Source organism: Brienomyrus brachyistius, chromosome 5 (genome assembly GCF_023856365.1).
Source record: "Brienomyrus brachyistius isolate T26 chromosome 5, BBRACH_0.4, whole genome shotgun sequence".
Taxonomy (NCBI): Eukaryota; Metazoa; Chordata; class Actinopteri; order Osteoglossiformes; family Mormyridae; genus Brienomyrus; species Brienomyrus brachyistius.
The window spans coordinates 34972694-34997719 of record NC_064537.1 but is presented as its reverse complement, the minus strand read 5'-3'; the positions used below and the strand labels follow the sequence as shown (position 1 = coordinate 34997719).

General features: G+C 41.8%; 1 protein-coding gene across 4 annotated transcripts in view; it reads right to left on the bottom strand.

Moving 5' to 3' along the window:
* Positions 1-2169: 2169 nt before the first annotated feature.
* The window catches only part of LOC125741785 (MAGUK p55 subfamily member 3-like), a 36848-nt gene continuing 13991 nt past the window's right edge, over positions 2170-25026 (bottom strand). For 2 of the 4 annotated variants that reach the window (XM_049013126.1, XM_049013127.1), the window contains exons 2-19: positions 22768-22820; positions 22081-22230; positions 21466-21543; positions 19828-19908; positions 19330-19467; positions 18910-18991; positions 17115-17200; positions 16776-16850; positions 16422-16618; positions 16104-16168; positions 13041-13061; positions 11831-11872; positions 10140-10292; positions 8327-8407; positions 7430-7523; positions 7187-7295; positions 5771-5899; positions 2170-3577 (exon numbers count right to left, since the gene is read on the bottom strand). In XM_049013126.1, the coding sequence (XP_048869083.1) occupies positions 3401-3577; positions 5771-5899; positions 7187-7295; positions 7430-7523; positions 8327-8407; positions 10140-10292; positions 11831-11872; positions 13041-13061; positions 16104-16168; positions 16422-16618; positions 16776-16850; positions 17115-17200; positions 18910-18991; positions 19330-19467; positions 19828-19908; positions 21466-21543; positions 22081-22230; positions 22768-22797 (1788 nt within the window). In that variant the 5' untranslated portion in view covers positions 22798-22820 and the 3' untranslated portion in view covers positions 2170-3400. The remainder of the gene's footprint in view (positions 3578-5770; positions 5900-7186; positions 7296-7429; positions 7524-8326; positions 8408-10139; positions 10293-11830; positions 11873-13040; positions 13062-16103; positions 16169-16421; positions 16619-16775; positions 16851-17114; positions 17201-18909; positions 18992-19329; positions 19468-19827; positions 19909-21465; positions 21544-22080; positions 22231-22767; positions 22821-25026) is intronic. The other 2 variants (XM_049013128.1, XM_049013129.1) reach the window with 1 other exon arrangement.

Sequence of the window (25026 nt, the reverse complement as noted above, 5' to 3'; positions counted from 1 at the left end):
AATAGCCAGGCTTAAACCATATCTTTATTCTCATTCCTCATTACCTATTGACCTCCTTAATTTTGCATCTTTGTTAGTCTGTTAATTTACTTTCTTGCAACTGCAATTTTGCACTTTATGTATATACTGAGGGGGTGGCATGGTGGTGCAGTGGTTAGCACTGTTGCCTCACACCTCTGGGACCCAGGTTCGAGTCTCCGCCTGGGTCACATGTGTGCATGTTCTCCCCATGTTGTCATGGGGTTTCCTCCGGGTACTCTGGTTTCCCCCCACAGTCAAAAAACATGCAGAGGCTAATTGAACTTGTTAAATTGCCCGTAGGTGTGCATGTATGAGTGACTGGTGTGTGAGTGTGTCCTGCAATCGGCTGGCCCCCAGTCCTGGGTTGTTCCCAGCCCCGTGCCCATTGCTTCCAGGATAGGCTCCGGACCCTCCACGACCCAGTAGGATTAGAGGTTTGGAAAATGGATGGATGGATGTATATACTGAGAACCACTTTATTTCTTTACTAATATTATTATAATAACTTTTTTTTCCTATTTGTTCTATTTCCTTAATGTCTGGTTCTGTCTCTGTGCAACACTGCTCCACGTGCCTAAAATTGCCCCTTGGGGACAAATAAAATTTCTTGATTTGGTTTGATTTCAGCTAAAGACCTGGAGACAGTTACTTACACTTTTATCTCAAACCACAAGCCAGAAGCATCTTCATCACAGCCGCGGCTTGTTCAAAATGCTTTTAACTTAAGAAAAGGGACTGAATATTCCCTGTGTTGCCTGCACTATTTTGACTATCTGTTCTGTTAAGTGAGTTTAAAGTTTTATTTTTTGTTCTTAAGGCATAGGTCCCGAGTAAATCTCAGAGCTTATTGAGCTTTATCCTACTTCTCAGCATTTTAGATCAGCCAATTATCAATTGCTCTGCTTTCCAGAGGCATGCTTGAGATCTAAAGGTGACTGGGCCTTTGCCACTGATACACCCAGGTAGTGGAATGCCTTACCATTGCACATGAGATTATCCCCCACTATTGATACATTACATTTTTGTTTAAAAACCAACTTTTACTCTCTAGTCTTAGCTTCTATTTTATCTTAATTAGATATTATTGTTATTTGTAATGTTCTCCAATGTCTCTTTTTATTATTTATTTTTTATGTGTTTTTTATGCGTACAGCACTTTGACACAACATATGTTGTTTTTTAATATGGTATATAAATAAAAATAACTTGACTTGACTTGAGAGAAGCTGATGTGTGGTTTCCTGGGACCGGCTCTGCATGACCCTGCTCTGCGTAAGTGCTGATAGAAGCTGCTCAGATGGTCAGTGTTTGTACCTTAATTAATGCAAATGAATCAAATCATACTGAAATATTATGCATACAAATTTTAGGATCCAAGACTGTGTATGTCATACCCGGCTCGTACGATCCTCATGTGTGCCACGCCTCCCTGATTATCCACGTGTGCTTCCCCGATCATACCCAGCTGTGTCCGATTATTTTCAACCAGACCTGTCTGAGTCCATGTCTTACCGGAGTTTGGTGTCTGTCATTGATGTTAGCTGTTGTCAGTTGGCGTTGGATGTCTCCTGTCCTGAGTCTCCCCATTAAACCCCCGTTTACCCTGAATCCTGCCTACTTGCCTGCTTTCCTGTCTGCCTGCCCGAGCGACCACTCACTCGCCCAGCGGTTCCGGCCGAGCGTGACAGTGTTTTTTGATTTGGTCAAGTACTTGCAAAACATCTATCCATCCATCCATTTTCCAAACCGCTTATCGTACTGGGTCGCGGGGGTCCGGAGCCTATCCCAGAGGCAATGGGCATGAGGCAGGGAACAACCCAGGATGGGGGGCCAGCCCATTGCAGGGCACACTCACACACCATTCACTCCTACATGCACACCTATGGGCAATTTAGTAACTCCAATTAACCTCAGCATGTCTTTGGACTGTGGGGGGAAGCCGGAGTACCCAGAAGAAACCCCACGACGACATGGGGAGAACATGCAAACTCCACACACATGTGACCCAGGCGGAGACTCGAACCTGGGTCCCAGAGGTGTGACGCAACAGTGCTAACCACTGCACCGCCAACTTGCAAAACATATGATGATTTTTTTTTCTTTTTTGGAATTATCAAGAAGTCTTAACAAATATCACAGAGGTGTTGACTTGGTTATGGTTATATTTATAATATATTATAAATATCCATAAAGCTTTCCATATACATCATCACTCAGATTCTGATCACCATGAGCATATTATTGACCAAAGACCTTTTAATACAAAATTAAGTATTAATTAGAAATATTACATATCTGTCTTCTTCAAAATGAAACCATCACAATCCCTTTATCAGATGTCATGCGCCTCAAAAAAATAAATTCAAATATTTGTTCAGATCACATTTAAAACAAGTAATACTGGAATTCACATTACAAGTCAGTATTGCTGTTTGTTTCATTTTACAGTTATGCATTTATGTTCAAGTAACAATCTAACTCTAACACACTGTTGGTGGAGAACCTCCCTGCCAGATCTACATGAATACAGCTTGTTTGCTTTCACGTTAAAGAACACAGCACATGAACTCTCTTCTCGGCCAGGCCTCCAGGAAGGCGGACAGATTGCGAAGCACCATGTGGTCCGTGTCAGAATTCAGTTTCTCCTCAGAGGCTCAGGAGTGAAAGTAAATCTCAGATAACTTCAAATGAATCCACAGAAATGGGTTATGAACCACCTCCCGCCTTTCCGGTCTGATGGTAGCAAAACAACATCACCTTCACGATGACTACAATGGAGATGTAAAGACTGCAGTAGCTGGATTTCCATCACCTCAGTTTCTTAATTCTGCTACTGAGTTACTGGGACAGGACAGGTCTGTTTAATGTTCTTCGTAACCCATCGAACACTGAAGATTACATAAAAACACGACTCATTCCAGCAGCATCACTGAGAGAACAAATAGCACAATACAAATGGATTAACAAATGGCAGCAAATCAGAACAGTGAATGTGCGATAAGAAATGGAAATAATGGAGCCCTAAAAAACTAAGCACAAGAGTGACTGACAGAACTGTTCTGTCAGGCATGACATCACCAATAGAGTACACACAACCAGGGAATATTGTCAAATCACCACAGAGCTGTACATCTTTGTCACAAAACAGACAGTTAGGTGCAGTTAGATGTCACACAGCCGAAGAATTGCTGCTGTTAGATCTTTAGAGCTGGGCTGTTTTCACTGTGCTTGAACCCTCATGGCCCGATGATAGATTGAGTTGTCAGTGGCTACTTCTTTCAGCCAGGTTTCATTAGAGTCACTGGGTACGATGGAAATGTGACTGGCAAAGGGATCAGGGGATGTGGTGCAATGGCATACCTGGGCCCGCATTTAGCAACTAGGTTTTCACCCAGCTGACAGGCACCCACTGTGGCTCACGCTCCAGCCGCTCGAGAATAATCCGTAACTCTGCGCAGGCACTGGCTGAGTCTTCCTTGACCAGGATCTGGTCCACCAGGTGGCCATACTGCTGGTCAATTAGCTGTGCTGACTGACGCATCTCCTGAAGGTCATCCTTAGCAGGAAAGAGAGAGGTTAGTCTAAAAGCCTTAAGTAAAGGGTGAGTTTCCCAAAGCCTTCTTAATGCTACGTCATTATTAAGTTCTGTGTTAAAAGATAGAAATCACGAATGACGTAGCGTTAAGAAGGCTTCAGCAAACTCACCCAAAGTCACATATAGAACACAGGGTATGTGGTTCTGTGAGTGGGCTCTGTGCCCATGACTTGAAGGACGCCAGTTGAAATCCTGTGGCTGGGACAGTAATTTCACTGTTAATTGCTCCAGGACCTTTCTGACGCTGCTTTCTCAAATGTACATGGCTATGGGTAAATCCATCCATCCATCCATCCATCCATTTTCCAAACCACTTATCCTACTGGGTCGCGGGGGGTCCGGAGCCTATCCGGAAGCAATGAGCACGAGGCAGGGAACAACGCAGGATGGGGGCCAGCCCATTGCAGGGCACACTCACATACCTTTCACTCACACATGCACGCCTATGGGCAATTTAGCAACTCCAATTAGCCTCAGCATGTCTTTGGACTGTGGGGGGAAACCAGAGCACCCGGAGGAAACCCCACGACGACATGGGGAGAACATGCAAACTCCTCACACATGTAACCCAGGCGGAGACTCGAACCCAGGTCCCAGAGGTGTGAGGCAACAGCTGCACCACCATGCCACCCCCGCTATGGGTAAATGTGTCTCCTAAATATATATAATGTAATATACAGCATAATCAAATTCTTACCATGAGACAAAATATAAAGCAGCACAAAAGACAACTCAACGATTTTGAGTGATTTATCCTGCTTAGAAAGATATTTATATTCATTTATTTTATTTCAAGAGTTCAGATATATTGATTTACACGGCTAGTACCGCCAAAGCCTATTAAAGTGTGTTTTTAAATTAGACAATTCTCATTAACTACTAATTTTATATTCTTAGCTAGCTGACAAATTTAAAGGTGAAATATTACTAAGCATCTGTAGCAGATCTGATTATTTAAGCTACTGCACAACTTTGTATTGCTAGCTACAGTACCTTCCTGAGTATACTGCAGCGGTTACTTTACCATCTATTAGGGCATGAAGTTGCATGATTCGACTTCTTTGCTGTTAGCATAAAGAGGTGGTCTACTTGATAATGAATGTAAGCATATATATGGGCTGTACGCTACAATGCTGGGTTACAGGCCACTATATAAAACATAACGACGTACCAATTTTTATGTATATTACATGAACCACAATAGTCAGCTGGGTTGAGACCATCAATAAGTTATGTTAAAACATTTTTTATTGTTTTAGGAAACAAAACTTCACAAGCTCTGCAGTTTTAATTTTTATGTAGTATATGTAAAAAAAATCAGCCTAGAGTTTACTGCTTCTGTTTTTGCATGCGCTCTCCAAGCCCTTGACAGTCATTTTCTTCCTTGCTGTTGGAGACACTCATACACAGTCTGGATGCGTTTGTCAGAAATTTGACAAATTTGAGTGGAGAAGAAAACGAACAAGAACTGGTAACAGAAAGACATTCGTCTTTCACTGCATGGAAATATATTGAGCTTCACAGAGAGGATATTCAACAAAGTTAGTTTTTTGTCGCCACTTTGCGTTGATTGGCACAGCTCACAGCATCCCTACCAACTTATTTTGGGTAAATTTCTCAGATTTTTTTGTTTTATAAATATCACAATATTCATTGCAAAAAATCTAAATATTACATTGTGATTTTTTTTTCTGATATATCCAGTATATTTACATATACTGCACACAAGATAGCAATACCAGCCTTCATATTGGATCGAATGGGATTGAAATGAAAATCAGGGATATCGTCCATAGCTACACTATGCTAGACTCGCACATGTCAATCCCTTAGCAAAATGTATGTGCAGCTGGTTAAATATATTAGAAGTAACAAATGTGACCAACGTAATTTGAGTAAGCTATGTGTAAACTGATATTTAAAAATCGATTTTTAATTATCTCTTCTTGAAGAACTGGATTTTTTGCCAAATCCATTTATATAACACTTTCTGTTACAGATGTGGCCCACCTTACTATTAAATTAATTTTCTTGGCCCTTAGGCCAAAAAGTTTGCCCACCTCTGCTCAATCTGTTTTGATCGAATCGTTTGCTCAAACATACGGCAGTAGAGCCCTGAACTGTGCAACCTTGTGGCTTCCATGCCAGTCTCACCGTGATACGGCCAGGCTCTCCTGGCCCCGGCGATGTGGCAGCACTGCGACGACGCCGGCCCTCTGGGATCCGGGGCCTCACGAAGATCACATAGGGCCTAAACTCTGGCATGCGCAGAATCTTCAAAGCCTGAGAGACAGAAACCAAGACTGCGTTATTGGGGTTGTGGAGATGCCAGGGTTTTCACAGTTTGCTATTGAAATGTATTATTTATATCAGGGGTCTCTAACTCCAGTCCTGGGGAGCTACTATCCAGTAGGTTTTCTATTATACCTGGCTTCTGATGAGCCACACCTGCTCTCAAGCAAATAGAAGAAACAGGTGTGGCTCATCAGAAGGGTAGTATAGAAAACCTACTGGAGAGTAGCTCTCCAGGACCGGCGTTGGAGACCCCTGATTTATATTATCATTAGTCTTAGTCTTAGTGCCCCTGGTGGCTGAGTGTGTAACTGTAGCCTCATAGCTCCAGGGTTTGAGTACCACACCCCGTCTGTATGTCTATATGTCTGCAGAGATAGCAAGCTTCCTCTGGTATCCTCCCCCAGTCCAAAGCCATGTACTTTGGCAAATGTAGCTGGGAGTTTCTAAATTGCCTATGGTGTGTGTCCTGTGACGGGCTGGTGCCCTGGCCTTTGTTATTCCCTGCCTTGTACCTATAGCTTCCAGGATAGGTTCCAGACTGCAGTGACTCTGCATAGGACAAGCAGTATATAAAATGGATAGATGGGTGGAAAATGAATGGATTAGCCTCAGAGGCCCATTGCCTTTGTGACTGCCACAGCCATCTGCACAGACTTAATCTGTATTATTTGATGAGGACAATTTTTCTCCCGATATGGATGTGAGCATAACCACTCCCTCCCTCCAAAAATTATACCCATGTACTCAGCACAAGCACCTCCCACCTAGAAAGAAAGAAATCAGACACGCCAACATGGCCCAAGCCCTCCACTGTGAGTACCTGGATGACTCAGACCACCAACATGGGTGGATTTATGCTGCAGGAAAAAATAATACTCAAGGTTGCAGTTCTCTATCTCAGTCTGCACACACTTATTTCACTACTGAGTACTACTGAATGCGAGGGAAAAACCAATGATAATGCTAAATGTTTCAATGTCACCAACACTCAAAAGGGGGCAAAGGGAAGTAGCATGTGTTAAGTCTCTTTAGCAGAGCAGCACGGGACCAGTCATCAGACAGGCCATTTGTGTCATGGTGGTGACTCATCTAGGTCATGAGGAAGGATATGAAACAGAATCAAAAAGTCATAACGCCAAGCTGCTTTGGCTGTTCAGTGGGATATGGTACGTTTTACGAAAACATGGATTAACAGAAAAAAATGTCACTAGTCAATGGAGGAGATCAACCAAATAAAATTAATGACATTAAAGTTTATAGGTGAGTTACACTTACGTCTGGCTGTACGTCCACCAAACAGAGCTTATTCCTGGCCAGTACGCTGCGAATCGCCTCCAGACTTGTACCATATAGGTTTTCCTTGTATTCTCCATGCTCAATAAATCTAGGCAGAACAATGTAGCCCCAGAACTGTGATGCAGGACAGATGTTTTACAGCACAACAGAACTGGATCCATTAACATACAATGTAATGTCATCAAAAGTCAGAGAATTCAAGGATTAGTAAAGCCAACTCACTTATTGCTCTGTACATCTGCCTCGAAGGCTTGTTTAGATACAAAGTGATATTCCACCCCTTCCTTCTCATGGCTTTTCTTAGGCCTGGTTGTGTCTGTGGAGGATATAAAAGCAAAAGCAGGATTAGAGGATTTCTTCACAGTGTTTTACAAGTGGGGATTTTAACCAAAGCCACAACAAAAGGCAAAGGATCAAAATTAAGTGCTATGGTGGAATATGCATGGTACTCAAATGGTAACTATTTTAGGCTGTGCATGTGTGTGTGTGTACGAACCACACCACAACCTTTTTAATAGCTGCATAGATAGATCCATACATATAATTTAACAATACTCTTTTGATAGCAAACTAACATAAATATTAGCATAATGAAATGCACAGTCAAAACCAAATGTAACTTTTCCAGTATCGACCAACCTTCTTTGTAAATGGATATGTGAATCAACCTCCAGTAATCAACCTTTACTTGCATAATTTAAATGTGGAAAAACAATCTAGACTGGTAAATAAACATTTTTTTTTACTTTTTAAATTTGAAAGTCATAAATCTTCTTGTTAAATGGGGCCGTACTCAAAAGCTGTCATTTATTTTCTCATAAAGACTAGCAAAGTAGAGCATTTGCACCTCCTGCTTCTGCCCTCAAATTGAGGATTTTCTAGGGAACAGTGTGGGTACATTTTGACGGTGATGCAGCGATTTCCAGATTTTATTTTTTTTAAATTGCCATTCTCCTGCCAACTCGAGAGTGAACAAATGATGTAAAGCGAAGGACACACAGAGTGAACAGCCTCTGTCTAACTGTCACTGCCTTCACTGATTGGTACATATGGGCTTTGGTACAGATCCCACGATGCAGGCCCTGCGGTGTGGATCCCGCAGTGCAGGCGGACACTCACGCGGCACGGCCACTCCATAGCGCTGGGGGTTCTCTGCAACCACCTTCTGCTTCAGCTCATTGATCCGTGCGCCCAGGGAACCTGCAGGGGTTCACAGAGTCTGCTGCAGACCATCTGCTCTCAAACCGACCCGGTGCCCGAGCATTACGCTGTTGTCAAAGGGAATTTACTATCCTCTGGTACCAAGCAGCCAGTGCTTTAACCTTAGCTTTAATGCCATCTTTCAGTAGCAGACCCACTCAAATCTTGGCCCAAAATACCACATTGCAGCAGGTAGGAAGAGCCTTGTGTATCAGCTCTGCATGGCTGGATTCCAGACAGAGAACTTGCAGAGTCATGAGTAGTAACAGAATAGGAAAGCATAAATTTTTAATATTCAAAGGCAAGTAGTTCTTGTTTGCATAGTTCATAATATGCACTCAGAGGCCACTTTATTAGGTACACCCATTCAACTGCTCATTGAAGCAAATATAGGCAATCATATGTTAGTAGCATAATGTATAAAATCATGCAGGTACAGCTTAGAAGCATTAGTTAATGTTCACATTAAACTCCAGAATGGGAAATAAAGCTGATTTAACTGACTTTGAATGTGGCATAGTCATGGGCGTTACCGCCATTAAATCTTCATAATTATTAGTTTGGACCCCCCACATTTAACATAAAATATTAGTTTTATGTCAGTGTCCCCCCCCCCCCACATTCAAAATGCTTCTGACATCCCTGGGCATAGCTATTGGTTTCAGATGGGCTTATATGAGAATTTCAGAAACTGCTGCTCTACTGACATTTTGCCACACAACCAGCTTTAGGATTTATAGAGAATAAGCTGAAAATGAAAAAATATCCAATGAGTAGCAGTTCTCTGGGTGAAAATGCTTTGTTGATGGCAGAGATCAGTGAAGAATGGCCAGCCTGGTTTAAGCAGATACTGTAGAAAGGCAACAGCAACTCAAATAGCCATAAAACATTTTTTATATAAAAATAATAAACAATGTGACAGACATGAGATCAGTTTAAGGTGAAATTGTTTATAAACATAAAACTAAATAGCATTTGTGCAATCATTCCTGCTAGTGATATCTGAACCCTTTCTATTGCTGCTTATATCCACATTAGATAAGCAAAGTGTGCAGAATGGAGGGAATTTCCTACTCTTCAAAATGAACGTGTTCTGATTTTTAATGAGAGCATACAATACCAATAATAATAATAAGAGAATCAATGCTGAAATTTGGGGTGTTTCTCAATACCAAGAACAAAGATCGTACTTGTGGTGTTGGCAAGACCAGTCTTGCTAACTTGGCTCCCAAGACCGAACTTGGGGTGCAATGAATCATGGGATTGGTCTTGCTCGGCGAGGTTGCAACTGATGTATTTTTGAAATTTCGGACAGGGTAAGAACAACATTTGGGGATTTTTACTATTCACTGTACTTCTGTTCTTAATATTGGAAATGGTCTTTGGCAATGGACGGTGACATAAAACAGGTACATGAGAACGCAAATATAGTCAAGTATGCATATTGAGAAACAATCAATGATTTTTTTCATCCAAACAGAATCACTTTGAAAATCGACTCTAATGTAAAGGTAACAGTTTTTACCTGGCAATTTAAATTTTCACTTTATTACAGGGAGCAGAACTACTACTGGACAGGACTGCTCATAGGGGGGGTGAAAGGGGAAAGGGCTGGCACCCAAACTCACTCCCACCCTGGAAAAAATTGTTATTGTAACTGTAATGTAATACATTACATAATATTAAATGTCAAGGCGGAGATAATTAACAGATGCCCATGTGCCCATCTTACCAATGAGCACCACCAGACATGGTCTGTCGCCATGGCGCCGCTGGTCCCGCATCACCTCTTCATAGGTCAGCAGCTCCGGCTCGGCAGACTCTGGGGGGCGGGATTCTCCATGTCGATCCTTGCGGCTCAGACGGAAGCTTCTCCTGAGGCCAGCTTAAGGACAGAAAACAGATGCTGACACATGATGAACTGAAGGCTACAAGATATATGATATACAGAGGTTTACAAAGATCATTGTGATTTGTAACTAGACAAATATGTACTGGTCTGCCATTTCCTTTTGTTTTTTAAAATAGTTATATGCTGAAGCAGAACTTAAAAATTTATGAATAAAAACAGTGATATGTTGTGTAACTGATTAATAAAAATGAACAATTTGATAAATTTTCATATGAAACGCATTGAAACGTGAGCAGAACCTAGGACATTTTCTATAGCCAGGAGAGTCTGGAAAAGGCTCTGGTGGTGCTGGAGAAGGTGAGTGACGGTACCTGTGTAAAACTCCCAGGAAAGAGCTTCTCTACAGGATCGTGGGACTCTTTTACACTTTGGAGAAACTGTAACTGTCATTAGAGCATGACACAGCTAGGAGTACGCCTCTAAATGGAAAAGGGGCAGGCATGCTGGATGGACCGTGCGACGGGCCTGTGGCAGAGGCCCCTGGGGACTCTTGGCAGAGGCAGAAGCTCCCAGAGACACCAGCAGAGTAGTCATGGATGGTCAGAGAGCTGGCAGTGGTGCAGGCGTGGGCGAGGTTCTTTAAGCTGGAGACATATTGTCAAAGCTCACCTCTCTTACAAGTGATTTAGGGACACAGTTGCAACCCTGCTGGTGTCTTTTTTTAATACCTTTTTAGGGAGATTTGCAGCATTCCTCTATCAAAATGAGCTTAATATGAAGCCTCCCATTGACACAGAGCTCAGTGGATTTAATGTGGGTTCACCTTATAAATCCACAATTACATATGTTATGCTGATGCTGATAAATTTACTCCCCACCATGACTGGATTTCCAAGTGCAATGTTGCAAATGTGCTGTAAGCATCAGAGTAGTGCCTGTTAGATGTCTGAATTGTGGCCAAAAGCAGGCAAGCGTCAGCAAGAATCCCAGCGGTACTCAGCTCATTTTAGGGTTACATCATGTGAACAGTCCCCAGGGCTATGTCTCAGACATCTTGGTGGCATAAAAAGGATTTTGATTGGTCAGAAAGAAGGAGCAAAGTGGACATTATGCTCCTGTTTTGAATGGCAGCGAAAAAGACCATTTTTTTGATAAAACAGAATTTGAGTTTGGAAATTAAGGTGCAATACTGCCAAATGTTAATGAAATGACAATAAGTGACACACTCACTCCACTGTCTAATCATTTCTGCTTCTCTAATTAAAAATAAATGACAGTAACTATGCAATTATTTCTTTTCGGCATAAAACATGAGCCAGGAAAAAACGCTGTTACAGACAGCGAATTCTGCCTTTGACTTTTAGTCTGAGTCAAATTACCTCATATAGTTAGTGCTGGGGTATGTTGTACTGATATACTGCATACTGAACATGCCAATTCCCCCCAGTTGCAGACACCCCCCCCCTCAACTATTTACAATCCCCCCCTAAAGTAGCCCGTTTGTTGCATTGCATAACCCCAGCTGTGATCTGCATGTGAACTGAGACGATACACATGATGCATGCTCTCACCTATGTACTGTCCATTGAAATAGCCCTCACAGTCACAGTCCTCTGCAGGAAGGCGAGGGAGGGGGGACAGGGGGAGAGCAGAGGGTAAGAAACCACAAGGACATGCCAATGCATTGGGAGACGAGAGTGGGGGGGCCGCCGACTCCAGGAATGCTATGGGAAGAGGAGCAGGAGAAGAGCAGGGACAAGAGACACATCTGGGGGCATGGAGGGGGGCTCAAGGACCGGGAGGCCAGTACAATGGGATCTGCTGCAGTCTGAATCAACAGAGGTGGGACTCTTACAGCAGACTAACTCCAGCTGCAATCTGAGGAAATACAGCCTCAGCATCAGGAGGGAGAGTGTGCGTGTCAGTCGCCTGGAGAATGTCAAGGAGCCTGCGACAGGTGTGACGATTCAGGGTGTGACGACTGCCCACTTCACCAAATCTCAGTGCCACTGCAGTTTTCAGATATATTCTCACTTGTTCTAGTTTTGCACTTCTATGCATTTATAGCATTTTTCAATATGGATAAAGCCAGATGCACTCAGCAAATTAATTACTAACACATTAGCTAGTAGTTTAACTTCATTTTTCATTGATAACTACTGTAAATGCTATTTTAAGGCAAATTAAATCACTGTAAACAATTTACCGAAAGCAAGTTTCACAATAACTTGACAAAAAGAAAAGCCAGACAAAATGAAGGAATAAGAAGAAGATGGGAAGGAAAAAAGGCAGCCAAGGACATAGTGATACAGATTATAGAGGAGAAGGATAAAATATGTAAAATTCCATAAAGCATGAAGAATAGAAAGACTGTATGGTAGTAAGGGGAGGTGTCTAGGGACAGTGACCTGAGACCTTAACTGTCAGGTTTTCTGACATTCACTTCCCCATCTGGAACGTGCAGGAGGGACGGGCATATCTATTCCAGTCTGGTTGCCAGACAGCCGGAGGGATTATAAACCACGGCTGTGCTGAATCCCCCAGGGGCCAATGTGGGCCTGGCTGAGAGAGGCTTGCAAAGCTAGCAAACTCAGTGCCAAACAAGAGAGAGGAGCGGAAAAAATGATGTCACACTTAGTGATCAATTACCTTCTTCGTTAGAATCATGTTAATGAGCCAGATATTGCATTGTGAAATCCAGAAGAATTATGCCTGTGCTATGCATTTTAACACTGAACATGAATGAGAAACAATGGCATGACTGGTGGATGACACACCTACCTTTGTCACAAGCTTGGTCGTCTGAGGTTGGCAGTAAGGGAGCAGTACAAAGAGTGAGGAGAAACACGTCACTCACACTCACATCTAATAGACAAGGCCTGTCCACAAGCGCCCTATCGCTTTCCCCAGTGCTGGCCTGCCAAGTCGCAGGTGCAGACCGCTCATGATGCATGCCTCATCTGGCCACTCTCACGAGGTCAGTCACTACCAAGTCAGTATCAGTATCATTGCTCTGAGTAATCAACAGAAGATTACTCAGGGAATCTGTCCTTCTATGATTTAGATTTAAGTTTAGGTTTAAGTCACATGTCAGTTTCTCTGCCTCACAAAAAAGGCCAGAATGGGGAAGAAGAATTATTCTGGAGACCCAGCTTTGGGATAAATCCAGCAGATTGTCAAACACTTGCTTTATCAGATTAATACGAGATTAAATGATTTACTATGGTCACTGTGACCCCAAGCACACAACTAGCCTCTCTGCTTACATTCCATTAGTCTGTCCTTTTCATTGGCCAGTGACAGTCTGGTCTGCTTGGCTGTTATACCCTTTCGCCCCCTTTACACCTGCGCATCACACCTCCAGTATACTGTTCAGTTTATGTCTCTGTTTCTTATCTGTAACACACCTACTGTGTGTGAGCAGGTTTCTATGAACGCTTCTATAGATTAAATACACATATGTACATACACACATACACTATATTGGCAAAAGTATTGGGATACCCCTCCAAATCATTGAATTCAGGTGTTCTAATCACTTTCATAGCCACAGGTGTATAACATGAAGCACCTAGACATGCAGACTGCTTCTGCAAACATTTGCAAAAGAATGGGTTGCTCTCAGATGCTCAGTAAATTCAAGCGTGCTACTGTGATAGGATGCCACTGGTGCAAAAAGTCCATTTGTGAAATTTCCAATCTATTAAATAGGGGTGTCACGAGATCTCGCGATAATACAACATGACGATATTTCTCGTCGGAGTGAAAAGCGGTCCTGCGAAGACGCTGCAAATCAGCTGCTCTAAGCATGTTGGCGTCTGACGAAATTACCATAGTAGATGCCCCAGACACTTTTAAATCTTTTGTGTGGCAGCATTTTGGGTAACCGGTAGAAATATAAACGGTGAAAGGGTGTGTTAGGGTTATCTTCTTCTAAAGATACGCTGGAAACCAACCAGTCTCTGAACACAGAACAACACAGACAGCTGTGATGACTTTTTACTTGCTGCAAGGGAAGTCCGGTCCTGACTTCGAGGTGTCAGCCTCTCAGTCGAACTCAGCCAACTTCGAAGGAGGAACTCCCCTCGCAGTATCTTTTATTGAGGTACACAAACAGGATATGCAAATAACATTCAACATTGTTTATCACCATGTATATTCAAAATATTCAAATATTCAAGCGACAGTTCTTAAGAAGTGCTATTGCCAAAGTAAGATAAAGCTGCTGCTGGGTGTTATTTCTAAATGGCATCTAGCAAAATGACAATAAAAAAAGTACATATTTCTCTAACATGGTGACAGACAAAATATGAACCATCTGTAAGCACTGCTGAAAAATAATGCCGTACACCGCGGCTAACGCTACTACTGTGCAAAGCCATTTGCAGCATCATCATAGCTCTTTACTTAAATCCACTGCACCAGTGAAGAAAAAAAAAAGTTTTATGTTTGTTATTTACATTGTTTTATTTATATTGTATTTTATGTTCAATTGAGTAGTCAAATACTAGAGACACCTGTCATTTGAGTTTGTGGTGAAACATTTTATGGTGCTAGATATTTTTTCTGTTCTTTACTGCATATGGTGATGGTGATTATTTAACACATTTCACCATACATCTGCATTATTTGGCATTTTTTGTCTTTCAAATTAATCAAAGGCTGCTTTCCAGTAATATTTTTCCTTAAAATACTGTTAGAATATCGTCTCGTTCTCGTGGACTCAATATCGTGTCTCGTCTCATTCTTGTGGACCCAGTACCATATGGTTACACCCCTACTACTAAATATTCCACGGTCAACTGTTAGTGGTGTTATTTCAAAGTGGAAGCAATTGGGAACAACAGTAACTCAGCCATGAAGTGGTGGGCCACGTAAAATCACAGACCGGAGACAACGCATGCTGAGGCGCACAGTGTGCAGAGTCGTCAACTGTCTGCAGAGTCAATAGCTACAGACCTCCAAACTTCATGTGGCCTTCAGATTAGCTCAAAAGCAGTACATAGAGAACTTCATGGAATGGGTTTCCATGGAAGAGCAACTGCATCAAAGCCTTACCTCACCAAGCACAATGCAAAGCGTTGATGCAGTGGTATATAGCACGCAGCCACTGGACTCTAGAGCAGTGGAGACGTTTCCTCTGGAGTGACAAATCACGCTTATCTGTCTGGCAATCCGATGGACGAGTCTGGTTTTGGTTGTTGCCAGGAGAACAGTACTCTCCTGACAGCATTGTGCCAAGTGTAAAGTTTGGTGGAGAGGGGATTATGGTGTGGGGTTGTTTTTCAGAGGTTGTGTTGGCACCTTAGCGAAAGGAACTCTTAATGCTTCAGCATACCAAGAGATTTTGCTTCTAAATTTGTGGGAACAGTCTTGGGAAGGCCCTTTTCTGTTCCAGGATAACTGCACCCCAGTGCAAAATCAAGGCCCATAAAGACGCGGATGACTGAGTCTGGTGTGGAGGAACTTGACTGGATTGCACAGAGCCCTGGTTTCAACCCAATAGAACACCTTTGGGATGAATTAGAGTGGAGACTGCGAACCAAGCCTTCTCGTCAGTCTCTGACCTCACAAATGCTCTCCTGGATGAATGGTCAAAAATGACCATAAACACACTCCTAAACCTTGTGGACAGCCTTCCCAGAAGAGTTGAAGCTGTTATAGTTGCAAAGGTTGGGCCAACTCCACAACCTATGTATTAAGAATGGGATGTCATTAAAGTTCATATGTGAGTAAAGGCAGGTGTCCCAATACTTTTGGAAATATAGTGTGCATTCATATATAAATACATACATGCATTCAGAACTTAAATATTGGAAGAAAATATTAAGGAGAAAGACTTACAAACTGGTGGTTTGGATGCTTTGGGATTCTGTAGGGTCCCCATTTTCATCCTGTAAGCTAATCGCCTGAGAAGGCAGCATCCAATGTGCAAATATTAAAGTGCAGCCACTTCATGAAGTGAAAATACAGTTTCATAACGGCAAAGAAATATCAGTGACTACAGAGAGAAGCTCCTGGCACAGTAATGCAGAACACCAAACTTAATTTTCTTACAGAAACACTCAAATTGCATGGTCAATTGACATCATAATGCACAGAAATATACACATGCCAAATGGTACCTTACAGAGGCAGAGCAGGCCAGGAAGACATTCCTACCTCTCCTGGAACTGTCTGGAGGGGATAAGGCCTGCACGCAGATTGCTGTCACCCATCCGCTTGGCCTGCCACCACGTGGCATCATCCTGGCTCACCACGTGCAGAATGTCGCCACGCTGGAAAGGAAGTCCCGCCTCCTGACAGGGCGTGGCCCTGTCCTCAGAGGGCACATAGTCAAACAGGGCCCTCATGTATACCTGAGAAATAACACACAGAGATAATGATGGCATAGCGAGGGCAACCACCTTCAGAGAAATGCATAATATACATTTATGACACCTAGTTAAGACATGAAAGGCACATAAAGCATAAGCTGATAGCAGGCAGCCATGTGTCTCCCATATTATCACAGACCTTGCTTTCCTTCAGCCTGTCCTCCTCCTTTATTGCCGGAATTATTTTGAGAGAGATAGAGCCTTGAGACTGTGACTGCAGCAGCAGGATGAGAAATGACACTGCTGTTAATTACCTATAATTCTCTGAATTTATAACTAGTTAATTAATAATTTGAATCTTAATTGCATTGGCTTTAAACTATAATGACAAACATATTCAATTACGGATTAATTGTAATCATTGTAATCCATGATGTCAGACACTTGCACATGTTTGTATTCATTTTTAAGGACTATGTCTGGGGGTTGGTGTTGGCCACACAAAATGAGAAGGAATGAAAAGGTAGGAAGGCGATACCAGAATTTGACTGATTTCATCGGGTCTCTTGTGGATGACGAGGATGCCGTTTACTTCTCGCAGTTCATCTCCTACGTGCACGAGGCCTGTCGAGAAATATATGCTCATTTTCCAAAGCAAAGGTTTAGAGGAGGGTGGGCCTGCTTTCTGGCTGCAGCAAATAACCAGCCACTTACAGGATTACTGGGTATGTTCGGGAAGTTAAATTAAAGCCATCAATCAGACCACGACACCAATTTCCCTAGACTAGGGATCTTATGACTTTGCAATATGAAACCTGTTGTTTCCTTGCTGTAATCAATTCAAATATAACACAAAAAATCTATTGGAGAGTCTTATCAAACATCAGGGCACGCACTTTAATCTATGTTCATAACATTGCGCTAGTAGGAAGATCTCAAGATCTGGGACAGCAAATAGAGTGTATCTCACGGCTGAGACAAATCTGCATGTAAATAAACACAAAACGAAGCATATGACTACAGGCATGTGGTGTAGCTCAATGACTGTGAATGCATTTTTATGAGTACTTTAAAGGAATACCCTCATGGATAATCTCAAACATGCACACATAAATTAAAATCCCCTCTAAACAGATACCATTTCCATCGTAACCACAGGGACTAAACAGCTCTCCTGTCATGCCCCACTCGTCTGATTCTCACGTGTGCAATGCCCCCTCATCTACTCTTTGTGGATTCCCCATGTTTACCAGCTCTTTCCTGTTATAGTCATTAGCCCTATGTAGTTAAGTCTGCATTAGGTTTGTTTTCCCCAGTCCGGTCAGTGAAGTCTTACGTCTGTCTTGTGCTTTGCCTCGTGTGTTCCTATAATAAATCCCTCATTCCCCGCTTCCTCGTATCCCTGCTCCTGTTTCCCCGGTCAACGTTCATGACACAATGACTGAGGGATATCATGTCATTTGAATGGTTCATTCCAATGGGAGTCACATTTTACTACTGCATCTCTTATGCCTCGTTTCCACCAACACAGAGCTGGTGCTGGTTTTCCCTTGGTGCCTTTTGAGAACCAGCCTGCGTTTCCACCAGTTCAAAAAAGAATGGAACATAAACGTTACGAAGGCGGTAGTGAAAGCAAAGTGAAGGTTGATCTGTATTTAATTTTTTGGATAGATTTTGTAGAACCAAAAACAAGTTTCCAAAGTATATCTCGCTGTCTCTATTGCCTGTATCCACTTTTTCTCTATAAAGGCTCCCCGTTTGCTAAAAACTGAACTTTCTGCCCGCCTCATGGTCTCTTCGACACTCAAACGCCAAAATATTTTATTCATTCGACCTACGAAATATTTCTGCTTCATTATTAAATCTTTCTTTCAATCTTTCATTTTTCTCAGAATAAAAAAATAATGTAACTAATAAGCTGGAAAATTGCTTCACTGCGGCACCGGCGTTATTAGACTGACCATATCATTTATGGATTGAATTTTCCAGGTATACGGAAGGTTCTGTGGTGCCGTGCTGGAGTCATTTTTTTCTGTCCCAGGGTCATTTTTTTGCCATGGAAATGCATGGAACCAGTGCCAGACTGAGACAAAGTCTGGCACCAGCACCGGCACTGCATTGGTGGAAACGAGGCATTAGTGTTGGCTGTAGAATTATTATTATTAATATTATTATATATTATATAGAATTATTATTAATAATATTATATTTTTACACGCATGGACAGTTTGCCATTTCACCTTTAGTAGTTTGATTTCTGTTAGTTTGTCATAATTTGTAAAGAAGCTTTATAGTCACACACTCCAGGAGCTGGTATGAAACCGATTACTTACCACTACGATCTGCAGCCCCACCCCTCATAATTCGGGCCACTACGATAGCACCAGTGGCCTCATCTCGACGGATGGTTGCCCCCTAGGAAAAGAGAGATTGTGTTTCTGTAATGTTACATTATGTTGACTATCTCTATCTGCTACTACTGTATGATGTGTGCTTGTTTGTGCCCTGATAAGGATTGGCCTCCCATCCAGGTTAGACTCCAGCCTTGCGCCCTGCTATTCCCGGGATAGGCCCCTATGTGACCCTAAGCAGGATTAGGTTAGAAGATGGACAGATATTTAAACCTGGATTAGTTATATAAGTTACATGATGTAACACACAGGACAGAGCTGTGCTGTTAAAATGCAAAGGGGTTGTTCTGGGGATGTGGGCAGTTTGCAAGCCCTGCTGGCAAGAATGAATGAAACACCAACCAGCGGCTCCTTGTTCTTAACCAGGCGCACAATCTTTACTGACTCCTCCTCCAGTCCATCATCCAGGTCGTCGGGCAATGGCGGCAGCACAGGGTCGAAACTCTTCTGGGCAACTGTGTCGTGCACTGTGAGGACAGCCTAATGGACATGACGGACAAATAGGAGGATGCAACAGAGGCAAATGTCAGGGCAAAGACATTTCAGTAAATTGGGAAGTGAGTGGTGTGGTTAGTACATTTAATATGCTGTTATATATGTCCATGAAAATGAAATAAATCAGTAAAATTGAGTGGGAAACCCTTTCCTAATTACAGAACTCTGCTGAAAAGAATCAAAGACATTTACAGACAGACAAAAAAAGCTAAAAATGTGTTTGTCAGAGACATTAATTTAAACTTTTAGTCTCACTGAAAACCTGTATGAGCCCATTATCTGCTCATCATCATTAGCATTATGAGCAGCAGAGCTGATGGTGACGGTCTGCATGTTAGCAGGCACCTTAAGGTGTGGCGCTGTCAGCAGCTGCAGGAGTTCCTTCTCGTCGTTGCTCATTGGCCCGCTCTGCAACTCCTCGGCCACCTGTCAACCAATCATCTCTGCTGAGAATCTCTGACCGCACCCACTCGGAATCCAGCAAATGTTTTACCAAACATTAATACCACTTATCTTTCGTTTATAAGCCCAAGGATTTGGGATGTGTGGTTGTGTGTGATTTGAGCCTGTTATTATTACTACTAACAAGTTTAAAAGGTCTCAAAAATATCTGTGTAGGAAAACTTTACTTTATGGAGCTGGACTGTTTTATCATTTACACATCAGAAATAAAAAACTCATTCATCTATTTGCAAAATTATTATTATTATCATTATTATTATTGTTATTATTATATTATAATTGTGTATATACTTTACACATTATGGTGAACCTAAAGAACAATATCTAAACTGACCAAACTTTGATGGAATTATGATACTTCACAGACACAATACACAATTTTCCCACTGTTTTCACTCTGTTACCATAAATCAGTATATGGTAGTTTATAGCAGTACTATATGTATATATTTGGTACTGATAGAGGTCAAACACAGTATATAAAAATATTTCTCTGTGTTTTAAGAATGGAAATGTAATGTATTGTTGAGTATTTATTGAGTATTTATTGAGTAAGGACTTGAAATTCTTTACAACAATGACCCATAACTGGCGTCAGTGGTCATTATGTAGTGCCCAGAGTAAGCTGATATAAATTCATATACTGTAGCCCTTTTGTATGCACATATATGCCAACAGATGAAGAGCCTTTCAGCTGCCTGCACGCTGACTTGGCCCGGAGCCAAGCACATTTCCTTCTGTCACATGCAGATCAGGGAGGCCTTTCTGGATGAGTATTCTCATCATTGGCTGCTCCCAGTGAACTTACATTGCCTGCCAGCTTTAAACCACCTTTCCAATGGCCACTTTACCACTGCAGTAAATGCCTCTACGAATTAGACAGTAAGGTGTGAAATAGCTGAGATGGCTGAGAAATTCACAGACATGATGATAAGAATATGTTCGAATTTGGGTTCATGGTTTTGGATTTATTGAATTTATTTCACATGAGTTCTGCTGGCAAAGTAACATGCAGAGTAGCACATTATAACATACAGTACATCATTAAGGTTTCAAGGCTTACTGAGGACAGGGCGGCTTGGAACCTATAGCAGGCAGAATAGGACACAGGGCTGGGGCACACCCTGGATGAGATGCAAGTCTTTATTCAACACATATGTACACCTTCTATAGGTAAGTTCAAGGTGCCCGGTCGCCTAATAGAGGCAGCCTCATGAGAACCACAGTGCATGGGGAGAACAATGCCAGAAGTGAAAGCAGGATTAAGTGTGAGTGTTACTCAAGCAGACTCCACAGTTATGCGTTGAGCCCTGTGCTGTCTGAAAGTCAGAGGTGGGCATTTAAGGTCCAGAAATTAAAAATCCAGACCAAGATTTTGCTTCAACCTACCAGTTGAGTATAAAGAGTCACAGTCACAGAGTGTTCAACTGGTCTACAGTCTACAGGTTCCCCATGCCACTGAGCAGGATAAGTAGATAGAAGATGGATGGATGTACAAAATTTTGATTTGACTGAACTTACATCTTCTGCCAGAGAGGAGGCACTGTGGAGAACAGGAGTGGGACTGAGGTGCTCATACTGTCTCAGCTTCTCATGTATCTGAAAGACACAGTCATTTTGTCTGTAAGCATGTCTCCCGGTATCTTCGTTTAATCTATTGGTATTTCGCTATATTTAGCAAAATGAGAAAACAAAGCAGCATATATAATCAGAAAGCACCATTTATGAAGGATATTTTCAATCGTAACTGATCGTTATTGATCCCCATGGGGAAATTCGCTTTACTCCTCTCCCATTTTACTCTCTATAGATGACATCAAACTGCCACTCAGTTCAGCACCCAGGGAGCTGGGGTTAAGGGTCTTGCTCAAGGACCTGCAGATATCCTGAGGCTGGCCTCAAACTGGAGACTTTCTGATCACAACCACAGAGGCTTAGCCCACTGAGCCACATGCTACTGCACAGGATTAAAAGGATTTACCATCATTCATTTTAAGCTCAATTTTGTTAACTGTTCATTACAGAAATTGTAAAAAAAAAGATTTTTAAATGAACTAATGTGTAAATATATGGAAGCCAGAGTCTCTGGTCTGGAAAAATGCAGTGAGGAGAAATGCATGATGCAAAATGTCCTGCCTTCATGAGGTAAGCGAGGCTCTTCTCACTGAAGACATCCCTCAGAAAGACCATGTCCTCCGTGTGGTTGGCATCTGGGCGGAGCTGGGCAGTAAGCAGGGCCAGCGTCTCATGCAGTCCTGGGTTTGAGTGCACGGAATTCACCATGTCCTCGTAATGTTTTTGATTAATTGCACATTAATTACACATTAATTACACGTCATTCACCTCCAAAACAAAATACAGATTTTTTCAACATTTTAAAATGATTAACTTCACCGGTATTATTTAATATCAGCTAAGTGAGATCTTACAGTTTTGGAGGAAATAGATAAGCTACCATATGCACTTCTCCCCATTTAAATCTATACACAAGAAATACACTGCAAAATACGGAAGAACATTAGAGCCACCTAAAAGACATTTATATAACCTTTAACTTTTTTACATATATCGACTGTTTCACATATTTTGCTTTTAGATGCTCTTCTGTAGGTAAAAGACACTGAAAACACTTTTGAGAAATCAATGCAAGGTATATCGCCTTGAAAACAATTTTCCATTTAAGTATATTTAATCTCACACAGGTCATTAGCCACAAAAACAATGATTAACATATACATTAAAACATTAAACAATACTATGTATTAGGCAATGATTTGCGTGGTGAGCAGAGTGGCATGTACTCTGTATTACAGGAAGTCTTACCTGCGCCTGCGGAAAGCACCGGCATGGCATCGATCATCGATCAGGCACAGTACCTGAGTATGGGGCAGATAAGACAGCTACATCAGGATTCATAATGAAATGTTTTGATTGATTATTGTGTCATTGCTTTTGCTTTGTTCTCTTGAGTATAGTCAATCTTAACGAATGTCAGACCAGTCCTCAAACTCATTCACACTAATCATTATATTAATCTAACGTCTGATCTCTCTTTGTCACTGTTAAACATCAAAGCAGTGGGTCACTTTGCTGCCCCATCACAGTCTGTGCGAAGAACTTCCCCTGTGTTACGATTAAAACATAGGCCTTATATGTTCTTTTAAGCAACCACCAAGTTTGTGTGATAGGCGTGTCGTCATGTTTGTGCAAAGTAAAATGAGAATGTACTATATAAAAACAGGCTTCATGTTAGTTGTGCTGGTCATGGTTGTTACAAGTCAACTTGTCATTTGTTTCCCCAATGAGTCTGTCAGTTGTTGTTTTAACAATGTCATAGCAGTATTACTAGTATTACTCTTAGAGAGTTACTGACCGGGGCTGCTCAGTGCACAGCCTGCTCTGATTGCCATCATAAGTTCTGAAATTCCTCTTCTCTGCTTCTCCTTATTATATCACTTTAAATGTTTTATCTGATATAACATGTATTTCATACATACTGTACCACTCTTTCTCCAAAGACTGCAGCAGGCTTGTTATAGCAATAAACAATTTTTTTCTACTGAAATTGAGAGCTAGGCCTACTGCATTTAATGATACTTTATTTGCATTTTTTATATAACCATAAGTTTATAATAACTCTTATTTAGCCATCATTGATCTTAATGAGACACATGTACGGGGCATTATATTATCCATCTATTCATACAGGGCATGATACTTGGGGTCAACACACAGGGTGAGTCAGCTTTCCAGAGCCCCTGGAGCTCGTTTTTTGAAGTTAAGAGTCTTGCTCAAGAGCCCAGTAATGAGAAGAACACGCCAGCAATGGAGTTTTTTTCTTTTAAAATTTACGAATGAGAGGAGGCCATTCGGTCCTTCAAGCTCATTTGGGAAGAACTTAACTAATAGCTCAGAGTTGTTAAAATCTTATCTAGCTCTTATTTAAAGAAACCCAAGGTTTTAGCTTGCGCTACACTAGCAGGAAGACTATTCCATACTCTAACTACACGCTGTGTAAAGAAGTGCTTCCTCAAATTTGTTTTACAATGTTCTCCCGCTAATTTCCACTTATGGCCACGAGTTCTTGTATTTAAACTAATATTGAAGTAACTATTTGGCTGAACAGCATCCAGACCTGTTAGAATCTTATATACCTGGATCAAGTCCCCCCATAGTCTCCTTTGCTCGAGGCTAAACAGATTCAGCTCAGCTATAAGACATTCCTCTAAGACCAGGAATCATTCTCGTAGCCCTACGTTGCACCTTTTCCAAGGCAGCAGTGTCCTTCTTAAGGTATGGTAACTAAACCTGCACACAATATTCTAGGTGGGGTCTTACCAAGGAATTATATAATCGTAGCATCACCTCCCTTGACTTAAACTCCACACACCTAGAGATGTAACCCAACATCCTATTGTCCTTTTTTATTGCTTTCCCACACTGGTAAGAGTGGGAAATGGAAGCATCAACATACACACCGAGGTCTTTTTCGTAATCAGCTACCTTTATTTCAGTGGAACCCATAAAATATCTATATTTTATATTTCTGCATCCTGCATGGATTACATTACATTTATTTATGTTCTGGATATGTTAAATTTCATCTGCCAGGTATCAGCCCAGTCGCTAATTAAATCCAGATCCCATTGTAGCCTATCTGCTGCTATATAAGTATCTGCTACACCACCCACCTTGGGGTCATCGGCAAATTTAACCAGTTTACTGTATGTATTGGTGTCAGTATCATTAATGTAAATTATGAACAATAGCGGTCCTAAAATTGAACCCTGCGGTACCCCACTATGAACACAGGCCCACAGTGACATTGTGCCTCTAATAACTACTCGCTGCTTCCTGTCTGTTAACCAATTCACGATCCAAGCTGCTACAGTTCCTAAAATCCCTGCAGCCTTGAGCTTAAGCAAGAGCCGTTTGTGGGGGACAACATCAAAGGCCTTCTGGAAATCTAAGTAGATTATATCGTAGGCCTTTTTGTGTTTTTGTGATTTCTCTTGTAGCTTCCTCAAAGAACTCAAGTAAATTACTTAAACAGGATCTACCTCTCCTAAATCTATGTTAGCT